Below are 24,184 nucleotides of genomic sequence, written 5' to 3'. Positions count from 1 at the left end.
TCTCTCCCCACCCGCCTCCTGTCTGGGTCCTCCCGCTTTGCCTCTTCTCTCCCCACCCGCCTCCTCTCTGGGACCTCCCACTCTCTCTCTTCTCTCCCCACCCGCCTCCTCTCTGGGACCTCCCACTCTCTCTCTTCTCTCCCCACCCGCCTCCTCTCCGGGACCTCCCGCTCTCCCTCTTCTCTCCCCACCCGCCTCCTCTCCGGATCCTCCCACTCTCCCCTCCCGCCTCCTCCGGTCTCCTCTCTGGGTCCTCCCGCTATCCCTCTTCTCTCCCCACCCGCCTCCTCCGGCCTCCTCTCTGGGTCCTCCTACTCTCCCTCTTCTCTCCCCACCCGCCTCCTCTCCGGGTCCTCCCACTCTCCCTCTTCTCTCCCCACCCACCTCCTTCGGCCTCCTCTCCGGGTCCTCCCGCTTTGCCTCTTCTCTCCCCACCCGCCTCCTCCGGCCTCCTCTTCGGGTCCTCCCACTCTCGCTCTTCTCTCCCCACCCGCCTCCTCTCTGGGTCCTCCCGCTTTGCCTCTTCTCTCCCCACCCGCCTCCTCTGGCTTCCCGCTTTGCCTTTTCTCTCCCCACCCGCCTCCTCTCCTGGTCCTCCCGCTCTCCCTCTTCTCTCTCCACCCGCCTCCTCCCCGGGTCCTCCCACTCTCCCTCTTCTCTCCCCACCCGCCTCCTATCCGGGTCCTTCCGCTCTCCCTCTTCTCTCCCCACCCGCCTCCTCTCCGGGTCCTCCCACTCTCCCTCTTCTCCCCCCACCCACCTCCTCCGGCCTTCTCTCCGGGTCCTCCCACTCTCCCTCTTCTCCCCCCACCCACCTCCTCCGGCCTTCTCTCCGGGTCCTCCTGCTTTGCCTCTTCTCTCCCCAGCCGCTTAGACCTCTGTGCACATCCGATTCCAGCATAAATCATCTCTCTGATAAGAGTGTGGCTGAGCCGGACCCTATTGTCAGAGAGACACCATCAGCGGGGGTCTGTTACACACAGTAGCCGACCCCTGCTGCATATGGAGCGGGCTCAGGAGGTGTAAATGCTGATGTCAGTGTGACAGCGCCATCTATATAGTTGCATAGCCGGCACAAGCAATTGCTAAGTGCCGGCTATTTGAAATTGGCGCCAATGGGAGCGGAGGGAGGAAGGGCAGCAGAGGATACTGCAGGGGGCAGTGAGAGGCACACAGAGAACACGGCTGGCGCTCAGCTAGTCGCCGGCCGTGTTCTCTGCGCTGTACTCTATGTTAAAGCGTAACTGTCATTTCAGGATCATTTTTCTGAAAACATTAAATATCAACAGTACAAGCGATTTTAAGAAACTCTGTAATAGATTTTATGTACTAAAAGAGTTTCCTTCTGTAGTGAAAAAGCAATCTCCCAGCCTCCCCCCTCACTGCAGTGTTTTTGCAAACTGATAGGTAATGGACCAGAGGGGGTTGTGGTAGTTTGGAGATGGTTGTGGTGTGACTGATGGGTGGTGGTCTGGAGATGGCTGTGGTGTGACTGATGGGTGGTGGTCTGGAGATGGCTGTGGTCTGACTGATGGGTTATGGACCAGAGAGGGTTGTGGTGTGACTGATAAGTGGTGGTCCAGAGATGGTTGTGGTGTGACTTATAGGTGATGGACCAGAGATGGTTGTGGAGTGACTGATGGGTGATGGACCAGAGAGGGTTGTGGTGTGACTGATGGGTGGTGGACCAGAGATGGTTGTGGTGTGACTGATAGGTGGTGGTCCAGAGATGGTTGGGGTGTGACTGATGGGTGGTGGTCCGGAGGGGGTTGTGATGTGACTTATAGGTGATGGACCAGAGATGGTTGTGGTGTGACTGATGGGTGATGGTCCGGAGGGGGTTGTGGTGTGACTGATGGGTTATGGACCAGAGATGGTTGGGGTGTGACTGATGGGTTATGGACCAGAGATGGTTGTGGTGTGACTGATGGGTGATGGACCAGAGATGGTTGTTGTGTGACTGATGGGTTATGGACCATAGGGGGTTGTGGTGTGACTGATAGGTGGTGGTCCAGAGATGGCTGTGGTCTGACTGATGGGTTATGGACCAGAGATGGTTGTGGTGTGACTGATGGGTAATGGACCAGAGAGGGTTGTGGTGTTACTGATGGGTAATGGACCAGAGGGGGTTGTGGTGTGACTGATGGGTGATGGTCCGGAGGGGGTTGTGGTGTGACTGATGGGTTATGGACTAGAGGGGGTTGTGGTGTGACTGATGGGTGATGGACCAGAGGGGGTTGTGTGACTGATAGGTGGTGGTCCGGAGGGGGTTGTGGTGTGACTGATGGGTTATGGACTAGAGGGGGTTGTGGTGTGACTGATGGGTGATGGACCAGAGGGGGTTGTGTGACTGATAGGTGGTGGTCCGGAGGGGGTTGTGGTGTGACTGATGGGTTATGGACTAGAGGGGGTTGTGGTGTGACTGATAGGTGGTGGTCCGGAGGGGGTTGTGGTGTGACTGATGGGTGATGGACCAGAGGGGGTTGTGGTGTGACTGATGGGTGATGGACCAGAGGGGGTTGTGGTGTGACTGATGGGTGATGGACCAGAGGGGGTTGTGGTGTGACTGATGGGTGATGGACCAGAGGGGGTTGTGGTGTGACTGATGGGTGGTGGTCCGGATGGGGTTGTGGTGTGACTGATGGGTTATGGACCAGAGGGGGTTGTGGTGTGACTGATGGGTGATGGACCATAGGGGGTTGTGGTGTGACTGATGGGTGGTGGTCCGGAGGGGGTTGTGGTGTGACTGATGGGTGATGGACCAGAGGGGGTTGTGGTGTGACTGATGGGTGATGGACCATAGGGGGTTGTGGTGTGACTGATGGGTGGTGGTCCGGAGGGGGTTGTGGTGTGACTGATGGGTGATGGACCATAGGGGGTTGTGGTGTGACTGATGGGTGGTGGTCCGGAGGGGGTTGTGGTGTGACTGATGGGTGATGGACCATAGGGGGTTGTGGTGTGACTGATGGGTGGTGGTCCGGAGGGGGTTGTGGTGTGACTGATGGGTGATGGTCCGGAGGGGGTTGTGGTGTGACTGATGGGTGGTGGTCCGGAGGGGGTTGTGGTGTGACTGATGGGTGATGGACCATAGGGGGTTGTGGTGTGACTGATGGGTGGTGGTCCGGAGGGGGTTGTGGTGTGACTGATGGGTGATGGACCATAGGGGGTTGTGGTGTGACTGATGGGTGATGGTCCGGAGGGGGTTGTGGTGTGACTGATGGGTGATGGACCATAGGGGGTTGTGGTGTGACTGATGGGTGGTGGTCCGGAGGGGGTTGTGGTGTGACTGATGGGTGATGGACCAGAGGGGGTTGTGGTGTGACTGATCGGTGATGGTCCGGAGGGGGTTGTGGTGTGACTGATGGGTGGTGGTCCGGAGGGGGTTGTGGTGTGACTGATGGTCCGGAGGGGGTTGTGGTGTGACTGATGGGTGATGGTCCGGAGGGGGTTGTGGTGTGACTGATGTGTTATGGACCAGAGGGGGTTGTGGTGTGACTGATGGTCCGGAGGGGGTTGTGGTGTGACTGATGGGTGATGGTCCGGAGGGGGTTGTGGTGTGACTGATGTGTTATGGACCAGAGGGGGTTGAGGTGTGACTGATGGTCCGGAGGGGGTTGTGGTGGGACTGATGGGTGATGGTCCGGAGGGGCTTGTGGTGGGACTGATGGGTGATGGTCCGGAGGGGGTTGTGGTGTGACTGATGTGTTATGGACCAGAGGGGGTTGTGGTGTGACCAAAGGGGATGACACAGGACGAGGTTGTCATGCGATGGATTGTCGTCCTGTGGCAAGTTGCTGTTGTCGTGTGGCAGGCTTTTGGTCGTCATGTGGCGAGTTGCGGCCGTCATGTGTCTGTTTTGGTCCCGCAGGTGAATGAAATCTTCCTTGAAGACTTTGGGGAGCCCGCTGAGCGTCTCTTCCAGAAGTTTAACCATCAGCCGTTGGCGGCAGCCAGTCTGGCACAGGTCCACAGAGCGACCTTACATGATGGCACTGAGGTGGCAGTGAAGGTGAGATGTAGCAGAGCTGGGCAGCCATTGTAGTTAGTTGGGCTGGATGTTAGACCCCTCCGCCGCTTTTCTCCCCCCAGGTCCAGTACATCGATCTCCGGGACCGATTCGATGGTGACATAAAGACCCTGGAGTGGCTCCTCCGCCTCATCGAGTTCATGCACCCCAAGTTTGGCTTCAGCTGGGTCCTGAAGGTGGGGTCCTGCCCGTCATGTCTTCTGTTACCCACCCTGCACCTCGTGCCACGCTAATCCGGCGTGTCTCCTCCCGTCCAGGACCTGAAGCAGACCCTGGCCCAGGAGCTGGACTTCCAGAACGAGGGCGAGAACGCCAAGCGATGTGCCAGGGACCTGCAGCGGCTGCCATATGTGCTGATCCCCCGAGTGCACTGGGGGTACACCAGCAAGGTGAGGATAGCCCCCCCCCCCAAACCCCACCTGTCACCCCACTGCCTAGAGAGACCCCCAAACCTGTCACCCCACTGCCTAGAGAGACCCCCAAACCTGTCACCCCTCTACCTAGAGAGACCCCCCCAAACCTGTCACCCCACTGCCTAGAGACCCCCAAACCTGTCACCCCTCTACCTAGAGAGACCCCCAAACCTGTCACCCCTCTACCTAGAGAGAACACCAAACCTGTCACCCCTCTACCTAGAGAGAACACCGAACCTGTCACCCCACTACCTAGAGACCCCCAAACCTGACCCCCCCCAAACCTGTCACTTCACTGCCTAGAGAGACCCCCAAACCTGTCACCCCTCTACCTAGAGAGACCCCCAAACCTGTCACCCCTCTACCTAGAGAGACCCCCCCAAACCTGTCACTTCACTGCCTAGAGAGACCCCCAAACCTGTCACCCCTCTACCTAGAGAGACCCCCAAACCTGACCCCCCCAAACCTGTCACTTCACTGCCTAGAGAGACCCCCAAACCTGTCACCCCTCTACCTAGAGAGACCCCCCCCCAAACCTGTCACCCCACTACCTAGAGCGAACACCAAACCTGTCACCCCCCTACCTAGAGAGACCCCCAAACCTGTCACCCCTCTACCTAGAGAGACCCCCCCCAAACCTGTCACTTCACTGCCTAGAGAGACCCCCAAACCTGTCACCCCTCTACCTAGAGAGACCCCCAAACCTGTCACCCCTCTACCTAGAGAGACCCCCCCTCAAACCTGTCACCCCACTGCCTAGAGAGACCCCCAAACCTGTCACCCCTCTACCTAGAGAGACCCCCAAACCTGTCACCCCTCTACCTAGAGACCCCCCTCAAACCTGTCACCCCTCTACCTAGAGAGACCCCCTCAAACCTGTCACCCACTGCCTAGAGAGACCCCCAAACCTGTCACCCTCTACCTAGAGAACCCCAAACCTGTCACCCCTCTACCTAGAGACCCCCAAACCTGTCACCCCTCTACCTAGAGAGACCCCCAAACCTGTCACCCCACTACCTAGAGAGACCCCCAAACCTGTCACCCCACTACCTAGAGAGACCCCCAAACCTGTCACCCCACTACCTAGAGAGAACACCAAACCTGTCAACCCTCTACCTAGAAGGTGGGGTCACATTAGACAGCTACCCATCCTCTCATGGCCCCCCCACTGAGCGCCCCCCGGTGTATAGGGGTGAGGAGGTCGCTGGGGGGGGGGGCAGAGTGTGAATGTTTTCCTTTCGTCTCATTACAGCGAGTCCTAACGGCCGACTACTGCGAGGGCTGCAAGGTGAGCAGCATGGAGGGGATCAGGAGGCAGGGCCTGGAGCCCAAGGACGTGAGTACCCTGCCCTCTTTTACGGCCCGCCCTGCCCTCTCTCTCTGATGGCTCGCCCCGCCCTCTCTCTCTGACTGCTCGCCCCGCCCTCTCTCTCTCTCTGTGACAGATCGCCCCGCCCTCTTTCTCTCTGACGGCTTGCCCCGCCCTCTCTCGCTCTGACGCCCCGCCCTCTCTCTCTCTGACGGCTTGCCCCGCCCTCTCTCGCTCTGACGCCCCGCCCTCTCTCGCTCTGACGCCCCGCCCTCTCTCGCTCTGACGCCCCGCCCTCTCTCGCTCTGACGCCCCGCCCTCTCTCGCTCTGACGCCCCGCCCTCTCTCGCTCTGACGCCCCGCCCTCTCTCGCTCTGACGCCCCGCCCTCTCTCGCTCTGACGCCCCGCCCTCTCTCGCTCTGACGCCCCGCCCTCTCTCGCTCTTGACGCCCCGCCCTCTCTCGCTCTGACGCCCCGCCCTCTCTCGCTCTGACGCCCCGCCCTCTCTCGCTCTGACGCCCCGCCCTCTCTCGCTCTGACGCCCCGCCCTCTCTCGCTCTGACGCCCCGCCCTCTCTCGCTCTGACGCCCCGCCCTCTCTCGCTCTGACGCCCCGCCCTCTCTCGCTCTGACGCCCCGCCCTCTCTCGCTCTGACGCCCCGCCCTCTCTCGCTCTGACGCCCCGCCCTCTCTCGCTCTGACGCCCCGCCCTCTCTCGCTCTGACGCCCCGCCCTCTCTCGCTCTGACGCCCCGCCCTCTCTCGCTCTGACGCCCCGCCCTCTCTCGCTCTGACGCCCCGCCCCGCCCTCTCTCTCTCTGAGGGCTCGCCCCGCCCTCTCTCTCTCTGAGGGCTCGCCCCGTTCTCTCTCTCTCTGAGGGCTCGCCCCGTTCTCTCTCTCTCTGAGGGCTCGCCCCGTTCTCTCTCTCTCTGAGGGCTCGCCCCGTTCTCTCTCTCTCTCTGAGGGCTCGCCCCGTTCTCTCTCTCTCTGAGGGCTCGCCCCGTTCTCTCTCTCTCTCTGAGGGCTCGCCCCGTTCTCTCTCTCTCTCTGAGGGCTCGCCCCGTTCTCTCTCTCTCTCTGAGGGCTCGCCCCGTTCTCTCTCTCTCTCTGAGGGCTCGCCCCGTTCTCTCTCTCTCTCTGAGGGCTCGCCCCGTTCTCTCTCTCTCTCTGAGGGCTCGCCCCGTTCTCTCTCTCTCTCTGAGGGCTCGCCCCGTTCTCTCTCTCTCTCTGAGGGCTCGCCCCGTTCTCTCTCTCTCTCTGAGGGCTCGCCCCGTTCTCTCTCTCTCTCTGAGGGCTCGCCCCGTTCTCTCTCTCTCTCTGAGGGCTCGCCCCGTTCTCTCTCTCTCTCTGAGGGCTCGCCCCGTTCTCTCTCTCTCTCTGAGGGCTCGCCCCGTTCTCTCTCTCTCTCTGAGGGCTCGCCCCGTTCTCTCTCTCTCTCTGAGGGCTCGCCCCGTTCTCTCTCTCTCTCTGAGGGCTCGCCCCGTTCTCTCTCTCTCTCTGAGGGCTCGCCCCGTTCTCTCTCTCTCTCTCTCTCTGAGGGCTCGCCCCGTTCTCTCTCTCTCTCTCTCTGAGGGCTCGCCCCGTTCTCTCTCTCTCTCTCTGAGGGCTCGCCCCGCTCTCTCTCTCTCTGAGGGCTCGCCCCGTTCTCTCTCTCTCTGAGGGCTCGCCCCGTTCTCTCTCTCTCTGAGGGCTCGCCCCGTTCTCTCTCTCTCTCTGAGGGCGCGCCCCGTTCTCTCTCTCTCTCTGAGGGCTCGCCCCGTTCTCTCTCTCTCTCTGAGGGCTCGCCCCGTTCTCTCTCTCTCTCTGAGGGCGCGCCCCGCTCTCTCTCTCTCTCTCTGAGGGCTCGCCCCGTTCTCTCTCTCTCTGAGGGCTCGCCCCGTTCTCTCTCTCTCTGAGGGCTCGCCCTGTTCTCTCTCTCTCTCTCTGAGGGCGCGCCCCGCTCTCTCTCTCTCTGAGGGCGCGCCCCGCTCTCTCTCTCTCTGAGGGCGCGCCCCGTTCTCTCTCTCTCTCTGAGGGCTCGCCCCGTTCTCTCTCTCTCTCTGAGGGCGCGCCCCGCTCTCTCTCTCTCTCTCTCTGAGGGCTCGCCCCGCTCTCTCTCTCTCTCTCTCTCTCTCTGAGGGCGCGCCGCCCGCTCTCTCTCTCTCTCTCTCTGAGGGCTCGCCCCGTTCTCTCTCTCTCTCTGAGGGCTCGCCCCGTTCTCTCTCTCTCTCTGTGGGCTCGCCCCGTTCTCTCTCTCTCTGAGGGCTCGCCCCGTTCTCTCTCTCTCTCTGAGGGCTCGCCCCGTTCTCTCTCTCTCTCTGAGGGCTCGCCCCGTTCTCTCTCTCTCTCTGAGGGCTCGCCCCGTTCTCTCTCTCTCTCTGAGGGCTCGCCCCGTTCTCTCTCTCTCTGAGGGCTCGCCCTGTTCTCTCTCTCTCTCTCTCTGAGGGCTCGCCCCGTTCTCTCTCTCTCTCTGAGGGCTCGCCCCGTTCTCTCTCTCTCTCTGAGGGCGCGCCCCGCTCTCTCCTCTCTCTCTCTCTCTGAGGGCGCGCCCCGCTCTCTCTCTCTCTCTCTCTGAGGGCGCGCCCCCGCTCTCTCTCTCTCTCTCTGAGGGCGCGCCCCCGCTCTCTCTCTCTCTCTCTGAGGGCGCGCCCCGCTCTCTCTCTCTCTCTGAGGGCGCGCCCCGCTCTCTCTCTCTCTCTGAGGGCGCGCCCCGCTCTCTCTCTCTCTCTGAGGGCGAGCCCCGCTCTCTCTCTCTCTCTGAGGGCGCGCCCCGCTCTCTCTCTCTCTCTGTGGGCGCGCCCCGCTCTCTCTCTCTCTCTGAGGGCGCGCCCCGCTCTCTCTCTCTCTCTCTCTCTCTGAGGGCGCGCCCCCGCTCTCTCTCTCTCTCTCTGAGGGCGCGCCCCGCTCTCTCTCTCTCTCTCTCTGAGGGCTCGCCCCGCTCTCTCTCTCTCTCTCTCTCTCTGAGGGCGCGCCCCGCTCTCTCTCTCTCTCTCTCTGAGGGCTCGCCCCGTTCTCTCTCTCTCTCTGAGGGCTCGCCCCGTTCTCTCTCTCTCTCTGAGGGCTCGCCCCGTTCTCTCTCTCTCTGAGGGCTCGCCCCGTTCTCTCTCTCTCTCTGAGGGCTCGCCCCGTTCTCTCTCTCTCTCTGAGGGCTCGCCCCGTTCTCTCTCTCTCTCTGAGGGCTCGCCCCGTTCTCTCTCTCTCTCTGAGGGCTCGCCCCGTTCTCTCTCTCTCTGAGGGCTCGCCCTGTTCTCTCTCTCTCTCTCTCTGAGGGCTCGCCCCGTTCTCTCTCTCTCTCTGAGGGCTCGCCCCGTTCTCTCTCTCTCTCTGAGGGCGCGCCCCGCTCTCTCTCTCTCTCTCTCTGAGGGCGCGCCCCGCTCTCTCTCTCTCTCTCTCTGAGGGCGCGCCCCGCTCTCTCTCTCTCTCTCTGAGGGCGCGCCCCGCTCTCTCTCTCTCTCTGAGGGCGCGCCCCGCTCTCTCTCTCTCTCTGAGGGCGCGCCCCGCTCTCTCTCTCTCTCTGAGGGCTCGCCCCGCTCTCTCTCTCTCTCTGAGGGCGAGCCCCGCTCTCTCTCTCTCTCTGAGGGCGCGCCCCGCTCTCTCTCTCTCTCTGAGGGCGCGCCCCGCTCTCTCTCTCTCTCTGAGGGCGCGCCCCGCTCTCTCTCTCTCTCTCTCTCTCTGAGGGCGCGCCCCGCTCTCTCTCTCTCTCTCTCTCTCTGAGGGCGCGCCCCGCTCTCTCTCTCTCTCTCTCTCTGAGGGCGCGCCCCGCTCTCTCTCTCTCTCTCTGAGGGCGCGCCCCGCTCTCTCTCTCTGAGGGCGGGGCCCGCTCTCTTTGACGGCTCGCCCCGCCTTCTCTCTCTCTTTGACGGCTGGCCCTGCCCTCTCTCCCTCTCTTTGACGGCTCGCCCCGCCTTCTCTCCCTCTCTCTGACGGCTCGCCCTGCCCTCTTGGCGGGGTCGGTTGTTATCTCTTGACATTCTCTCCAGGTGGCTGAGAAGGTGATCAAGGTTTTTGCCGAGCAGATCTTCTTTACGGGATTCATCCACGCTGATCCGCACCCCGGGAATGGTAATGAACATCCTTCTAGATGCTTCTCTGGGGGGGGGGGTGGTGGTGGGTTAATTGTGCCCTTATGTCTGCAACGTTCCTGACCATGTGCCCTCCCGGCCACAGTTCTGGTGAATGTGGGTCCAGATGGAAAAGCTCGGTTGGTCCTGCTCGATCACGGACTCTACGAATATCTGAGTGAAAGGTAAAATATTGCCTTCTGCTGTTTTCTGCTTGGTGTGTGTGTGGTCTCCTGCTTCTTGTACACGTGTGTGTGTGTGTGTGTGTGGGGGGGGGGGGGGGGGTGGTCTCCTACTTCCTGTACATGTATTTGTGTGTGTTATCTTCTCCTGCTTCTTGTACACACAGTGTGTGTGTGTTCTCTTGTACATCTATTGTGTGTGTGTGTGTTCTCTTGTACATCTATTTTGTGTGTGTGTGTGTGTGTGTGTGGTCTCTTGTACATGTATTGTGTGTTTGTGTGTGTGGTCTCTTGTACATGTATTGTGTGTTTGTGTGTGTGCAGTCTCTTGTACACGTATTGTCACCCTGTGTCTTCTCTTTCTTGTTGTACACACATAGGGGGATATTTATCAAACATGGTGTAAAGTGAGACTGCCTCAGTCGCCCCTAGAAACCAATCAGATTCCACCTTTCATTTTCCAAAAACTCTGTGAGGACTGACAATTGGAATCTGATTGGTTGCCGGGGGCTACTGAGCCAGTGTCACTTTACACCATGTCTGATAACTCTCCCCCATTGTGTCCGCTTGTGTTGTCTCCGGCAGGGACCGCACTGCGCTCTGTAAGCTGTGGAGATCTATTGTATTGCGGGATCGGCAGCACATGGAGGAATATTCTGCTCAGCTCGGTGTCAAAGGTAGGTGTCGGTGACCAGAGGAATGAGTGTAATGTGCCGGCTGTTGTTAGTGTGAATATAGACAAGATCACCGCTAACAAACAACCTCATGGACAGAAGCTGATGGCTACTGAGATTGTGTGCCTCCTGTATCTGTAACGTGTAGCCTCTGTATAGGGATCTGTAACGTGTAGCCTCTGTATAGGGATCTGTAACGTGTAGCCTCTGTATAGGGATCTGTAACGTGTAGCCTCTGTATAAGGATCTGTAACGTGTAGCCTCTGTATAGGGATCTGTAACGTGTAGCCTCTGTATAGGGATCTGTAACGTGTAGCCTCTGTATAGGGATCTGTAACGTGTAGCCTCTGTATAGGGATCTGTAACGTGTAGCCTCTGTATAAGGATCTGTAACGTGTAGCCTCTGTATCACATATAGAGGGATTGAATGCTCTAGCTAGACACATATGGCAGTAACGCTCTGTATCGGCTCACGTTGTGGTGAACGTTCTGCAGTGACACATCATATAGCAGTAACGCTCTGTATCGGACCACGTGGTGGTGAATGTTTTGCAGTGACACACAGGGCAGTAACGCTCTCATGTTAGTCTCTCTGTATCTAGAACAATCTGTCTTTTTCGCACATGGTAAACATGTTTTTTTGTTTCCCCTGAAGATTACTTCCTGTTCTGTGAAATCCTCCTGCAGCGCCCCCTGTCTCTCACGGGAACACTGGGCAATGCACTGACTCTGGAGGAGACGCATTACATGCAGGAAATGGCCAAGGAGCACTTTGACGATATCATGCGTGTTCTTCGTGCGTTACCGCGGCCCATGCTTCTTGTCTTCAGAAACCTGAACACTGTCCGCGCTTTGAATATCGGGCTTGGGGCTCCGGCTGACCGCTATCTTCTCATGGCCCGCAGGTGAGTGCTGTAGCCATGATATATGCGGGCCTGCCAGTCACTGCACAGTACATTGTGGCATGGTGGGAGTCATTGTACAAGGCGCCTGCATAGACAGTGAGGTAGGAATAGATCCGCTCTGAAACTGTTGACTCCTTGTATTCTGCCCTCAGTGCGGTTCGGGCCTGGAGGCGTTTAGCCAAGCAGAATTCCTATGGGATAATGCGATGGGTCTCAGTGATGTGGGAACACCTGAAGTTTGAGGTGGCTTTAAGGTGAGTGTTAGCAGCTGGCCAGCTGCTGCCACAGGTCAGGTACTAGAACCTCACGGGATCCTTTGTATTCTAGATGTTCAGGGGAGTGATGGATTTATATTTGTGATCGAGGTTCCCCGCAGTGTGTAACCTGGCCGTTCTCTCTTATACAGATGGGACAGTCTCATGCAGCGTGTCACCTTTTATGTTATCAGTCTCCTGATTCGCTTTGACTTTCTGGCTGAGAACGAGCAGATTCGACAGCTCCTGCAGTCATAGATGCTATCGCGGTGAGCCGGAGGACTATTCCTGAACCAAGGAGGAGGCTACAGGAGCCAATAAAACATTTCTTTATATTTGTTTTCATTGTCGTGTGGCGCCTGGGCCGTCTACTTCCATGGCAGTGCACATCTTAGGGGGGTAGATAAATTATTATCCATAATGGCCAGCTGCCACAGAGCTTGGTTTTCAGGTTTCTATCTAGTAAGAATGGAAATACTAAAAGGGCAGACTAGATGGACCCAGTGGTCTTTTCTGCCGACAATCTTCTATAAGTCTGCCACAGGCTATATCAAAAGATTGCAGATTACACTGATCAGCGCTATGGCCACAGGCAAGTTCTATGTAATGATCACAGAAAACACTGATCCATGTTATGGCATAGTAGCAATCAGTGTGAGACATCTAATGTGTGTAATAATCCCCTATGGAGACTAAAACGTGTAAAAAAAAAAAAATCATAGCCCCTCCCCCAATAATAAATCAGTCCCCTTTTTATTTAACTAAAAACACAAAAATAATAAAACAAACATTATATACGGTAGCAGCGTAATTGTCCGAGCTTTTAAAATATTATTCCTGCACGGTGACAATTGGTAAAAAGTGCTGATTTTATAACATTTTACACAAACATGATCCTAATTAAAAAAAAAAAAACCACAACAACTAGAGATCATGGCACAAACAATGGCACTATACCGCCCTGTAGGTGAAAAAATAAAAGCGATATAGGTCACAATGTGGCCATTTTAAATATTTGCAAAATAAAAAGTTATTGTTAATAAAAATTTATATTGTTAATAAAGTCAAATATTAGAAGAGTTGTAACCTGCATATATCCCTGTATACACACTGACCTATAGAATAACATGTCGGTTTCACCATAATTCCATTATGTAAACACAGAACTCTCTAAAATATGCAGAATTGTTTTTTGTTTTATTTCAATTTCACCCAATAAATAATATTTTGGGGGTTTTGTTATTAATTTTGGTAGATTGAAAGACGCCATTACAAAGTCCGCCTGTTGCTGAATACAACAATCCCTCCCCCGGCCGTGTAGTGGGAAATAACAGAGTTATGGCTCTTAAAAGGAGAGGAGGAAAAAACAAATATGCTAAATTGTAAATTGGCGCGGGTCCTTCAGGCCATTTTAGGCTCCATTCTTAAAGGGTTAAGAGTGCAGCAATATATAGAAATTTAAATGCTAGATAATCCCTTTAAGAGGCAGAGCATGGCTACTACTGAATAGCAGGGCTGAGTCTTCCTCATTGTCAGCACCATGTAATCCCAAATGTCATAGTATGACACCAAATTTTCTGGGTGCAGGAGCACTGCAGCGCCACCTATGGCAGGTACAACTCCCTACAACATACACAAAGCCAATGTCAAGAAGAGGGAAATATGTAGGCTTGAGGAACCATCCAGTCGGCCAGGCCCAGACTGCTGCTGTCTATAGAAGAGACTTCTGTATGGTGGAGCTAGTAATCATTGTGTTGTGACCACCCAGTGATGATGGAGGCGGACGACTGCCACCATGAAGTGACAAAACTTGTTGGGGCTAACGAGGCCAGGCCATGGTCTCCTCTAGATGGTGGAGATGGAAGGCATTATCCCTCATGGCCGTGCACAGAATCTGATGGGTTCTGGGAAGTTACAGACAACCTGGTGACAAGGGGCGTTAGTAAGTGACCTGTTCCTGTCCAGGAATAATCTACAGTCCCGTGACGAGTGAGAACGCTCACACCTACCCTAGGAACAAGAGACTCACCTGGCTAGGAGTAGCCTAAAAGAGGACAGAATTTAAAGGAAAAATTGTATATCAAAGAAAACCAGATTATAATTCAGATTTGGAGTGATCAACTTTGTATTTAGGAAGAGGGAATGTCACCTGCACATCAGTCATACAGTTATGTCTCTGGACTAGGGAGGACGTCTCCTCCACCCCACAGGAGAAAAAAAAAACATTCAGTCACACAACAAAGTAGAGGACGAAGCGGCCGTCATATGAAAGGACAGGCTGTATTTACAAAAACAACATTTAAAACACCTGGCAGAAAGTGCCACAAGTCACCGCCGGTCAGACCGTGGAGGGTTCGAGGTCTTCTGACAATACAAAGATGAACAAATATTGTCCAGATGGTCCAAAGCCATAAAAAAAAAAAATCCACACAAAACGTGAGAAATAAAGTGACCTCAAAAATGTGACGTCACCCTTTCAATTTCCAGCAAATCGTCCAGAATCTGGGGGGAAAAAAAATTTGGAATGTAAAAATACAGGGCGATAAGTGACAACCACCCCCCCAGCGAAGAATGGATCAACCGTTCTAAAAAGCGCCCCCCCCCCAGTAATACATGGAGGAGATCCATTCACCTCATCTGCCCTACACCACTTAAAGCACTAAGCACACACTGCAGGTTCAGACCCCACAGAGAGACCTTCCACACTTACAATGTCCGTGGAGGCTATCCCGATCTTCTTGGCCACCTCACTTCGCTCATTGGTGCTCAGATAGAGATATCGGTTGAGGAGTTCTCCATCCAGCACATTCCGCACAGCGTTCTGAAGAGTCCGGCGTCCGGAGTGCAGCATTCTGAGGCAAAGATGAAAGAAAACACCGATTGCAACTTTGGCCACACGCTGTGGGGCAGTAAGGTCACTTACATACTGTGCTCAGTATCCATGCTGCTACGGCACACAGTCCCCTCCACAGTCCTCTAAGGACATGTGTAGCAGGAGTGTACAGACTCGCCTGCCCATGCTTATATTAACCCATCATCTCCTGCCTCTACCTGAAGGCCCTGGGGTTGAGTCCAGCATGGTGCGGTATCTGGGTGATGAGAGCGTTCTGTAACATCAGCAGCCTCCGGTACGTCTTCTCCTGCATCGGAAGCAGCATGCCTATTCCACCGTCCAACGTTGCAAACCATGTGATGTGCTTATTGTCCCACAGGGCTGTTTTACGGCTTGAGCCTTCACTGGTGCCTCGACATGGTGTCCTCCAAAAAGCATTTACATTGGACCCTGCATGGAAGTCTGCACGCCGCAGCAGGCGGAGACCACCAAAACTTTCTTTAGCTGATAAGAGACAGAATATAAGAGATTTTAGAATAAAGGAAGGGAGAAGAGAAGAATCACCGCAAGAAGAAGAGGAGGAAGGGGCAAAAGGATAATCGCAAGAAGAGGAGGAAGGGTAAGAAGAACAATTGCCGCCAGGAGATGAGACCAATCACCTTCAGAAGAGGCAGAGCGGTTTCTTACGAAAAATAAAGTAAAAAGTAAAAGCAAAAAAGAAGTGTGGCATCAGTGACCGCTATGTTCTACCAGAGAAGGACTATGGCCCACCGACAGTCAGGGATGATCAGTGGGTATGAAGACAACCAACATGCTCTCACCTGCCGGCAGGTACATGTACAGGATCAGGTTTCGGTCTCGATCGGACACTGGAATACAAGAGACAAGTCAGAGGCTAGAAGAATCATTTCCATCCTCCTCCTCCGTATATTCACCAATCACCTACCCAGAAAGCCAAGCTGAGAATTATCCACCAGGAACTCCACACTGTAAACCTCCAGGGGCTTCACGTCCTGTGTGCGGGAGGAAACATGAGAACGTGACCACAGGACAAGCCTCAACATGGGGTCTATATATTCAGGGGCTGCTACTCACCCTGCTGACCAGGGACAGCGTCTTGCTCTCCTCCTGGTAGCGCAGCAGAGAGATGCTCTTCATTAGGTCAGCCGCCAGGATAAAGTTCTTGACGCTGATCATTTGGTGGATGTACAGCTGTGTGTCTATAAACGCCATTCCCGTCAGGTCATTGTCCTTCAGGCTCCACAGAAAGATCTAAAGGAGACCAAAGTGTGAAGACCTCCAACCTATCAGGGCCCCACACTACAACCCCGCAAGTCCAGCCACACCCTGACCTACCAGGACTCTGCACTACAACTTGCTGATAGAACATAGGTCTGGGTGTAGATGGACTTGGTGGCTATGTTCTAGCAGCAGGTTGTAGTGTGGAGCCCTGGTAGGTCGGGGTGTAGATGGGCGTGGTGGGCTACCAAGTCCAGCCACACCCTGACCTACCAGTTTATCACAAATAGCCGATGGACTGCACTGATGCGAGTCTTACCTTCTGACCAATGGCCGTCACCAGGTATCCGTTACAGTGACACAGTGCAGTCACCGGACCCTTCTGCTCCTTCTCATATAAGACCTTAAACTTATTCTTGGTGAGTGGCTGCCCGGGCTCCGGTACAACCTCGATGATGTCCATGATCAGGATCTGGTAATAAGCAAGAAGATCGTCAGAGCTTCGATGCTAAATGCTGATCTCGCCAGTTTGGTTACCCAGACTGCTCTGCAAGAAGGCCAAGGATACTGTATCTGGCTGTAGATGACTGATCACATGACTGGTCTAGTGTGGCCGACACGCTGGCCACATCCTATACAATCTATCACTCACCCGACCTCGGCAGGTCACCTCCTCGCCCTGCATGAGGCAGGTTCCCACAGCGATGTAACCCTTCAGTCCGGACACAGTCTCCTCGCTCTTCAGATTCACCGTCTTCATGCAGGTGACGTGCTCCCACTCCTCCAGATCTATCCTGCAGGAGGAGGAAGGGGTTACCGACACATTACACCTTCAACTATGCGCATAAAATAGCCAATGTGTCCCCTGTGCCGCTGTTTGAAGATTGCGGCCCGGCGGTGATCTCCTTGGTGCGGGCGGACGGCTCAGCAGGTGGCGCTCTGACCTGCAGGGGAAGCCGCTGGTAACTGCACGCCACTGCTTCCTTGCAGGTTAGAGAGCTTTTTTTTTTTTCTTTGAAAATCAAATTTACGATTTCCAAAGAAATTCTTATCGATTCTGATATTCTAGGTGAATTAATCCAATTAATTTGAATAATTGCCCAGCCCTACCCCTTGTCATGGTTACAGGCCTCGGTGTAAGGAGATCTCTGTACTGTCCAGTCATAGATTTGTACATTGGGATCAGATCGCCCCTAAGACGTCTCCTCTCTACACAACCCCAAGTGTGATACCCTGTCCTGTAACCCCCCCCCCCCCCCCCTTCCCTTATTACTCTGCTCGCCTCCTCTGCACCCGCTCCTCCTCTGTGCTGATGACCCAGTTTAGTATCATCTACACCAGTGCTTCTCAATCCCAGTCCTCAGGCCTCACCAACAGCTCATGTTTGAGGATTTCCTTAGTATTTCACAGGTGATATAATTATACTCAGGACACCTGTGCTAATACCTGATGCACTGAGTATAATTATATCACCTGTGCTAATACCTGATGCACTTTATATGGAATATCCTCAAAACATGAGCTGTTGGTGAGGCCTGAGGACTGGAATTGAGAAGCACTGATCTACACAAATGGAGACTCTACTCTGTAGTCCCTCTACAAGGTCATATAATAAGTATATTAAAAAGAAGTGGACCCAACACTGCCCCCTGCTGTACCCCACTAGTAACTGTGCCCCAACACTGCCCCACCCCACTAGTAACTGCCCCAACACTGCCCCACTGAGCCGGAGTTCGAGGCTATTCTGCACAGGCGCAGTACAGCCTGAATGGAGCGGCTGTACTGCGCATGCACGGCGGCTTAAGAACATAGGCGCGCCGACGTCGTGCACGGCGCGCTCCCGAGTGACGTCGGAGCTACTGGGTGATTTGAATCACGCCCAGAGGGGCGTAATTACCGCCGAACACCGCCCAGGTGACTACCTGATGTAATTTGCATACCGGGCGCCAGTTTTATACAGTTACTTTATGGATTACACGGGGGAGGCAGGGAGTATATAGAAACATGTATGGAAAGTGTGCTGTGGGCTCTAACAGCACATTTAAAAAGCTATATATGCATTTTTGAGGCGATTGGTTCCCTTTAAAACAACGGCTGTTATATTGAAATAAAGGCAGTTATGTACTGTTATATGGCGGCCATCCACTCCAATACAACATTGTGTGAACAGAGCCTGTGTCCCCCCCCCCCCCCCCCCCCCCGCATCTCACTTGTCCCCACTATATCGGATTCCTCTTCCACCATTAGGAGTTCTAATTCTTCCGCTTTATTAGTGAGGCTTCAAGCAGTTGTATACAGACATTTAATAGGTTTGTCTATATTTCCTTAATTCCTCTGTCCTTATAGAACCATTATTACAGCTTTTATAGTGACCTCTCTATGGTGGTCGTCTCTCCTCTGTCCTTATATAATGATTATTACAGCTTTTATAGTGACCCCTCTATGGTGGTCGGCTCTCCTCTGTCCTTATATAATCATTATTACAGCTTTTATAGTGACCCCTCTATGGTGGCCGTCTCTCCTCTGTCCTTATAGAACCATTATTACAGCTTTTATAGTGACCCCTCTATGGTGGTCGGCTCTCCTCTGTCCTTATATAATGATTATTACAGCTTTTATAGTGACCCCTCTATGGTGGTCGGCTCTCCTCTGTCCTTATATAATCATTATTACAGCTTTTATAGTGACCCCTCTATGGTGGCCGTCTCTCCTCTGTCCTTATAGAACCATTATTACAGCTTTTATAGTGACCCCTCTATGGTGGCCGTCTCTCCTCTGTCCTTATAGAACCATTATTACAGCTTTTATAGTGACCCCTCTATGGTGGTCGGCTCTCCTCTGTCCTTATATAATCATTATTACAGCTTTTATAGTGACCCCTCTATGGTGGTCGGCTCTCCTCTGTCCTTATATAATGATTATTACAGCTTTTATAGTGACCCCTCTATGGTGGTCGGCTCTCCTCTGTCCTTATATAATCATTATTACAGCTTTTATAGTGACCCCTCTATGGTGGTCGGCTCTCCTCTGTCCTTATATAATCATTATTACAGCTTTTATAGTGACCGGCTCCGATTATTACGGCCCTTATAGTAACCCTATAGTTACCTGGTGTTGGGAATGGTCTCCCAGCTGACGGGTGAGATGAGCTGGATGGAGAAGGCCTCCTGCAGAGGAGCAATATAGCGATCATCTGTAGAGGAGAAGATGGGATCACAAGGACGTATGGGGAGAGGAAGACGTCATGTATGGCCGTATAGATTACGTAACACAGGGAATTCCCATCCCAGCACCTTTCTAAGGACATTACAGATATATGCAAACGGACGCAAAGGCCAAATACAAGATGCTGCAGACCATCTCACCTCTCTCGATAGTCTCAAACTCCTTTTCTTCCCCGGTCATGCGAGGGATCCGTGTACACGTGTCATTCACACTGGTGACCACTGCATAAACCTGTGGAGAGGAGAGCGGAGGGTCGGTACCGGGGGGGTGGGGGAAATATATGTCAGGCGGAGGGGTGGGGGGGACGGACATATGTCAGGCCGGGGGGGGGGGGGGTCGGGAGACATATGCAAGGCCAGGGGGGGGGGGGGGCATATGTCAGGCCGGGGATCGGAGAGGTGTAACACTCTTACTTTGGATTCTACGTGATAGGAGACATAATGTGCGGTGCAGCGTAGGGGAATCTTCCTCACTGGCCACGGAGCATCGTAGGATAAGTATGCTGGGAGGACACTGATCCGTAGCTCACCCTATGGAGGTAAGGAGCAACCTATCACCTGTACCACGTGGCAGCACCCCCCTCCCACCATCACCTGTGCCATGTGGCAGCCCTCCCACCATCACCTGTGCCACGTGGCAGCCCTCCCCTCCCACCATCACCTGTGCCATGTGGCAGTCCTCCCCTCCCACCATCACCTGTGCCACGTGGCAGCCCTCCCCTCCCACCATCACCTGTGCCATGTGGCAGCCCTCCCACCATCACCTGTGCCACGTGGCAGCCCTCCCCTCCCACCATCACCTGTGCCATGTGGCAGTCCTCCCCTCCCACCATCACCTGTGCCACGTGGCAGCCCCCCCCCACATTACCTGTGCCACGTGGCAGCCCCCCCCCACACACACACACCATCACCTGTGCCACGTGGCAGCCCTCCCCTCCCACCATCACCTGTGCCATGTGGCAGCCCTCCCCTCCCACCATCACCTGTGCCATGTGGCAGCCCTCCCCTCCCACCATCACCTGTGCCATGTGGCAGCCCTCCCCTCCCACCATCACCTGTGCCACGTGGCAGCCCTCCCCTCCCACCATCACCTGTGCCACGTGGCAGCCCCCTTCCCCACATTACCTGTGCCACGTGGCAGCCCCCCCCCCCAAGAGCTCCTAAACAATGGTCCTTGTACTCAAAGGTGAACACTTACTTGTCTGTTAAAGTAGAGGAAGCCCCTGGGGCAGTTAACGTTATGGAAAGGAGCAAATGACTCAATACTGCCATCGATCGTCATGGGATGGAGCCGCAGGGCCCCGCGAGAGGTGACTATAAGCCAGTGAGGTGACGGCCCGCAGATGAACACCTGGAGGCAGAAGAAAAAAGTGAGAAGATAGCTGGCGGTGCGAGTAGGAGGACGAGAAGGAAGGGCGATGCAAGGAGGGAGACGAGAAAGACGAGGAGGGCAGGCGGTGCAAGGAGAAAGACAGGGAGGAGGGGCAGTACGAAGAAGAGGAGGGGGCTCCTCACCCCAGAGTATCCGTAGATATCCTGGAAATAGCGGAAGCGAGCCACGCGGCCTCGAGCACCAAAATCCTCACTTGACCCTTCACACTTCTTCTTTGATTGTCGCTGCTTCTTCTCACGGAAGTTAATATTGTGTGGAACCTGCGGGTGAAAGGAGATTAGAGGCTGGAGGAGGAGGAGCACATACAAGGAAGGAACCAGCACACGGCCATAGCTCACCTTTTTAAACCGGACCTTTAGGTTCCCCGGTCCCCACTGGGAATCATGGGGGAAAGCCTCATAAATCATCAGCTCCACGTCTACCAGGACCTGAGGGATGGATGGACAATGGTCAGAAAACAAAGCAACGGTCAGAGGAGGAGGATATGGAGAGAAGAGGACACAGCAATGGTCAGAGGAGGACACAGCAATGGTCAGAGGAGGAGGATATGGAGAGAAGAGGACACAGCAATGGTCAGAGGAGGAGGAGGATATGTAGAGAGGGGGACACAGCAATGGTCAGAGGAGGAGGATATGGAGAGAAGAGGACACAGCAATGGTCAGAGGAGGAGGAGGATATGTAGAGAGGGGGACACAGCAATGGTCAGAGGAGGATATGGAGAGAAGAGGACACAGCAATGGTCAGAGGAGGAGGAGGATATGTAGAGAGGGGGACACAGCAATGGTCAGAGGAGGAGGAGGATATGTAGAGAGGGGGACACAGCAATGGTCAGAGGAGGAGGATATGGAGAGAGGAGGCCACAGCATTGGTCAGAGGAGGAGGAGGAGGAGGAGGAGGAGGAGGAGGAGGAGGAGGAGGATGATATGTAGAGAAGGGGACACAGCAATGGTCAGAGGAGGAGGAGGATATGTAGAGAGGGGGACACAGCAATGGTCAGAGGAGGAGGATATGGAGAGAGGAGGCCACAGCATTGGTCACAAGAGGAAGATATGGAGAGAGGAGGCCACAGTAAAGGTCAGAGGAGGAACATATGGAAAGAAGAGGATACGGCAATTGTCAGAGGAGGAAGACATGGAGGGAAGAAGACACAGCAACGGTCAGAGGAGGACAAAGAAATGTTTAGAGGAGGAGGATATTGGGGGGGGGGGAGGGAGGGAGGGAAGGACACAGCAACGGTCCGAGGAGGAGGATGGGGGGAGGTCACCGCAATGTTCAGAGGAGGAGGATAGCGCAATGGTCAGAGAAGGAAGAGGACACAGCAATGGTCACAGGAGGAGGACGACGACGATGATATGGAGAGAGGAGGCCACAGCAGTGGTCACAGGAGGAAGATATGGAGAGAAGAAGAGGACACAGCAATGGTCAGAGGAGGTGGAGGAGGATATGGAGAGAGGAGGGGATGGCAATGGTCAGAGGAGGAAGATATGGAAAGAGGAGGCCACAGCAATGGTCACAGGAGGAAGACATGGAGGGAAGAGGACACAGCAACTGTCAGAGGAGGAAGATATGGAGGGACACACAGCAATGGTCAGAGGAGGAGGACACAGCAATGGTCAGAGGAGGAAGATATGGAGGGAGGAGGACACAGCAATGGTCAGAGGAGGAAGATATAGAGGGGGGGGGGGGGAGAGACAACAATGGTCAGAGGAGGAAGATATGGAGGGAAGAGGACATGGCAATGGTAAGAGGAGGAGGATATGGAGGGAAGAGGACATGGCAATGGTAAGAGGAGGAGGATATGGAGGGAAGAGGACACGGCAACGGTCAGAGGAGGAAGATATGGAGGGAAGAGGACATGGCAACGGTCAGAGGAGGAGGATATGGAGGGAAGAGGACACGGCAACGGTCAGAGGAGGAAGATATGGAGGGGAGGGGGGGGGACAACAATGGTCAGAGGAGGAGGACATGGAGAGAGGAGGTGACAGCAATGGTCAGAGGAGGAGTATACAGCCATGGTTAGTGGAGGAAGATATGGAGGGGAGGGGGGGGGCACAGCAATGGTCAGAGGAGGACACCAGGACATGCAGGTCTTCTACTCACCAATAAATATGGACGACTTTGGCGATTTCCCAGCCCAACAAGCAGCACTTCCTTCACCAGCGGCATTTCATCCTGACGGGGATCCTCTTTTCTGCTCTCCCCCTGAGCGCACGTTTGCCCAAAAGAACTGTCCACGAGGACGCGCTGCCCCATGGGGAAGTTTTTCACTAGAAACACCAGACGCCACTCGGGAAGCTGATAGATCTGCAAAGAGAGAAAACTGCTGTGAGGTCGGAGGTGGCTGCTGAGACCTATGAGACCCCCGACCACCATCAGTGTAATGTGACCGGATGGGGGGGGGCATACACAGATACCCCAGAACCCCAGGGTGACCAGACATTGAGAGATGCATACCCCCGACCCTCCGACCACCAGCAGTGTAATGTGACCGGATAGGAGACATCTATATAGTCCGGACCCTCTACCCACCACTAGTCATGAGCGGCTCCGGACTGAATGTACGTGTCTGTGTTCAGGTCCAGCGTTTATACAAAGTTTATTGAAAGGTTTCTGAAGACCGAGCAGCCAATCACAGCGCTCTATAGCTGTGGCCAGTATGAACAAAACGAAAAGGGAAGGCCGGTCATATACACTCACTGGCCCCAACATAACGGGAAGGGAAGGCCGGTCTTATATACACTCACTGGCACCAACATAACGGGAAGGGAAGGCCGGTCATATATACTCACTGGCCCCAACAAAACGAAAAGGGAAGGCCGGTCATATATACTCACTGGCCCCAACATAACGGGAAGGGAAGGCCGGTCATATATACTCACTGGCCCCAACATAACGGGAAGGGAAGGCCGGTCATATATACTCACTGGCCCCAACATAACGGGAAGGGAAGGCCGGTCATATATACTCACTGGCCCCAACATAACGGGAAGGGAAGGCCGTTCATATATACTCACTGGCCCCAACATAACGGGAAGGGAAGGCCGGTCATATATACTCACCAGGGCTCCAGATGGCGACCAAAATGGTCGCCAATGCGACTGACATTTTGCAAATGGCGCCCAGATTTATTAATCTGGGCGCCATTTGCGACTGGCCCCGGCGGCGAGCTGCCTGGGGCTCAGTGAGCTGCCTGGGGCCCTGACTTCCGGCACAGGAAGCGCGCGTCAGAGACGCTTCCTGTGTCAGAAGTCACAGCCCCGGCGTACAGGGAGCTCACTGACGCGCCGCGCTGCCGGGGATAGGACGGGACACCCCGGCAGCCGCGCATCAGCCGGGGACAGCGTCCGAAGAAGAAGAGGATCGCCGGGGGGAGCGGGTTGTCAGGTGAGTTTGTGTGTTTGTTTTTTTTAAATATTGCTTAGCATAGAGGAAAGGGGGGGGGGGCATCTATAATGGGGGGAGAAGAGAAGGGGGGCATCTATAATGGGGGGAGAGGGGGCCATCTTCAAGGGGGGGGAGAGGGGGCCATCTATAAGGGGAGGGGGGATCTATAAGGGGGGGGGAGAAGAGGGGGCATCTATAATGGGGGGGGGGGAGAGGGGGCATCTATAAGGGGAGGGGGTATCTATAAGGGGGGGGAGAGGGGGCATCTATAATGGGGGGGAGGAGGGGGCATCTATAATGGGGGGGG

At 54.9% G+C, this 24,184-nt stretch overlaps 2 protein-coding genes across 4 annotated transcripts in view; one reads left to right on the top strand and one right to left on the bottom strand.

The window, feature by feature from the left end:
- The window catches only part of LOC138779813 (uncharacterized aarF domain-containing protein kinase 5-like), a 39,324-nt gene extending 27,182 nt beyond the window's left edge, over window positions 1-12,142 (top strand). For all 3 annotated transcript variants that reach the window (XM_069956632.1, XM_069956633.1, XM_069956631.1), the window contains 10 exons: window positions 3,869-4,009; window positions 4,090-4,203; window positions 4,285-4,416; window positions 5,693-5,776; window positions 9,709-9,790; window positions 9,896-9,974; window positions 10,557-10,648; window positions 11,301-11,550; window positions 11,703-11,804; window positions 11,957-12,142. In XM_069956632.1, coding sequence (XP_069812733.1) covers window positions 3,869-4,009; window positions 4,090-4,203; window positions 4,285-4,416; window positions 5,693-5,776; window positions 9,709-9,790; window positions 9,896-9,974; window positions 10,557-10,648; window positions 11,301-11,550; window positions 11,703-11,804; window positions 11,957-12,062 — 1,182 coding nt within the window. In that variant the 3' untranslated portion in view covers window positions 12,063-12,142. The remainder of the gene's footprint in view (window positions 1-3,868; window positions 4,010-4,089; window positions 4,204-4,284; window positions 4,417-5,692; window positions 5,777-9,708; window positions 9,791-9,895; window positions 9,975-10,556; window positions 10,649-11,300; window positions 11,551-11,702; window positions 11,805-11,956) is intronic.
- A 1,763-nt stretch (window positions 12,143-13,905) lies between these two features.
- LOC138779812 (cleavage and polyadenylation specificity factor subunit 1-like) overlaps window positions 13,906-24,184 on the bottom strand; it is a 28,191-nt gene continuing 17,912 nt past the window's right edge. Inside the window, 15 exon segments of the mRNA XM_069956630.1 lie at window positions 13,906-14,306; window positions 14,515-14,656; window positions 14,856-15,141; window positions 15,459-15,506; window positions 15,584-15,650; window positions 15,733-15,909; window positions 16,196-16,348; window positions 16,529-16,670; window positions 18,985-19,069; window positions 19,242-19,332; window positions 19,515-19,631; window positions 20,299-20,451; window positions 20,616-20,753; window positions 20,832-20,921; window positions 22,594-22,797. Coding sequence (XP_069812731.1) covers window positions 14,259-14,306; window positions 14,515-14,656; window positions 14,856-15,141; window positions 15,459-15,506; window positions 15,584-15,650; window positions 15,733-15,909; window positions 16,196-16,348; window positions 16,529-16,670; window positions 18,985-19,069; window positions 19,242-19,332; window positions 19,515-19,631; window positions 20,299-20,451; window positions 20,616-20,753; window positions 20,832-20,921; window positions 22,594-22,797 — 1,941 coding nt within the window. The 3' untranslated portion in view covers window positions 13,906-14,258.

This window comes from Dendropsophus ebraccatus, unplaced genomic scaffold (genome assembly GCF_027789765.1).
Source record: "Dendropsophus ebraccatus isolate aDenEbr1 unplaced genomic scaffold, aDenEbr1.pat pat_scaffold_760_ctg1, whole genome shotgun sequence".
Lineage (NCBI taxonomy): Eukaryota > Metazoa > Chordata > Amphibia > Anura > Hylidae > Dendropsophus > Dendropsophus ebraccatus.
The sequence above is the reverse complement of the archived record's forward strand: the minus strand, read 5'-3'. Positions and strand labels throughout refer to the sequence as shown.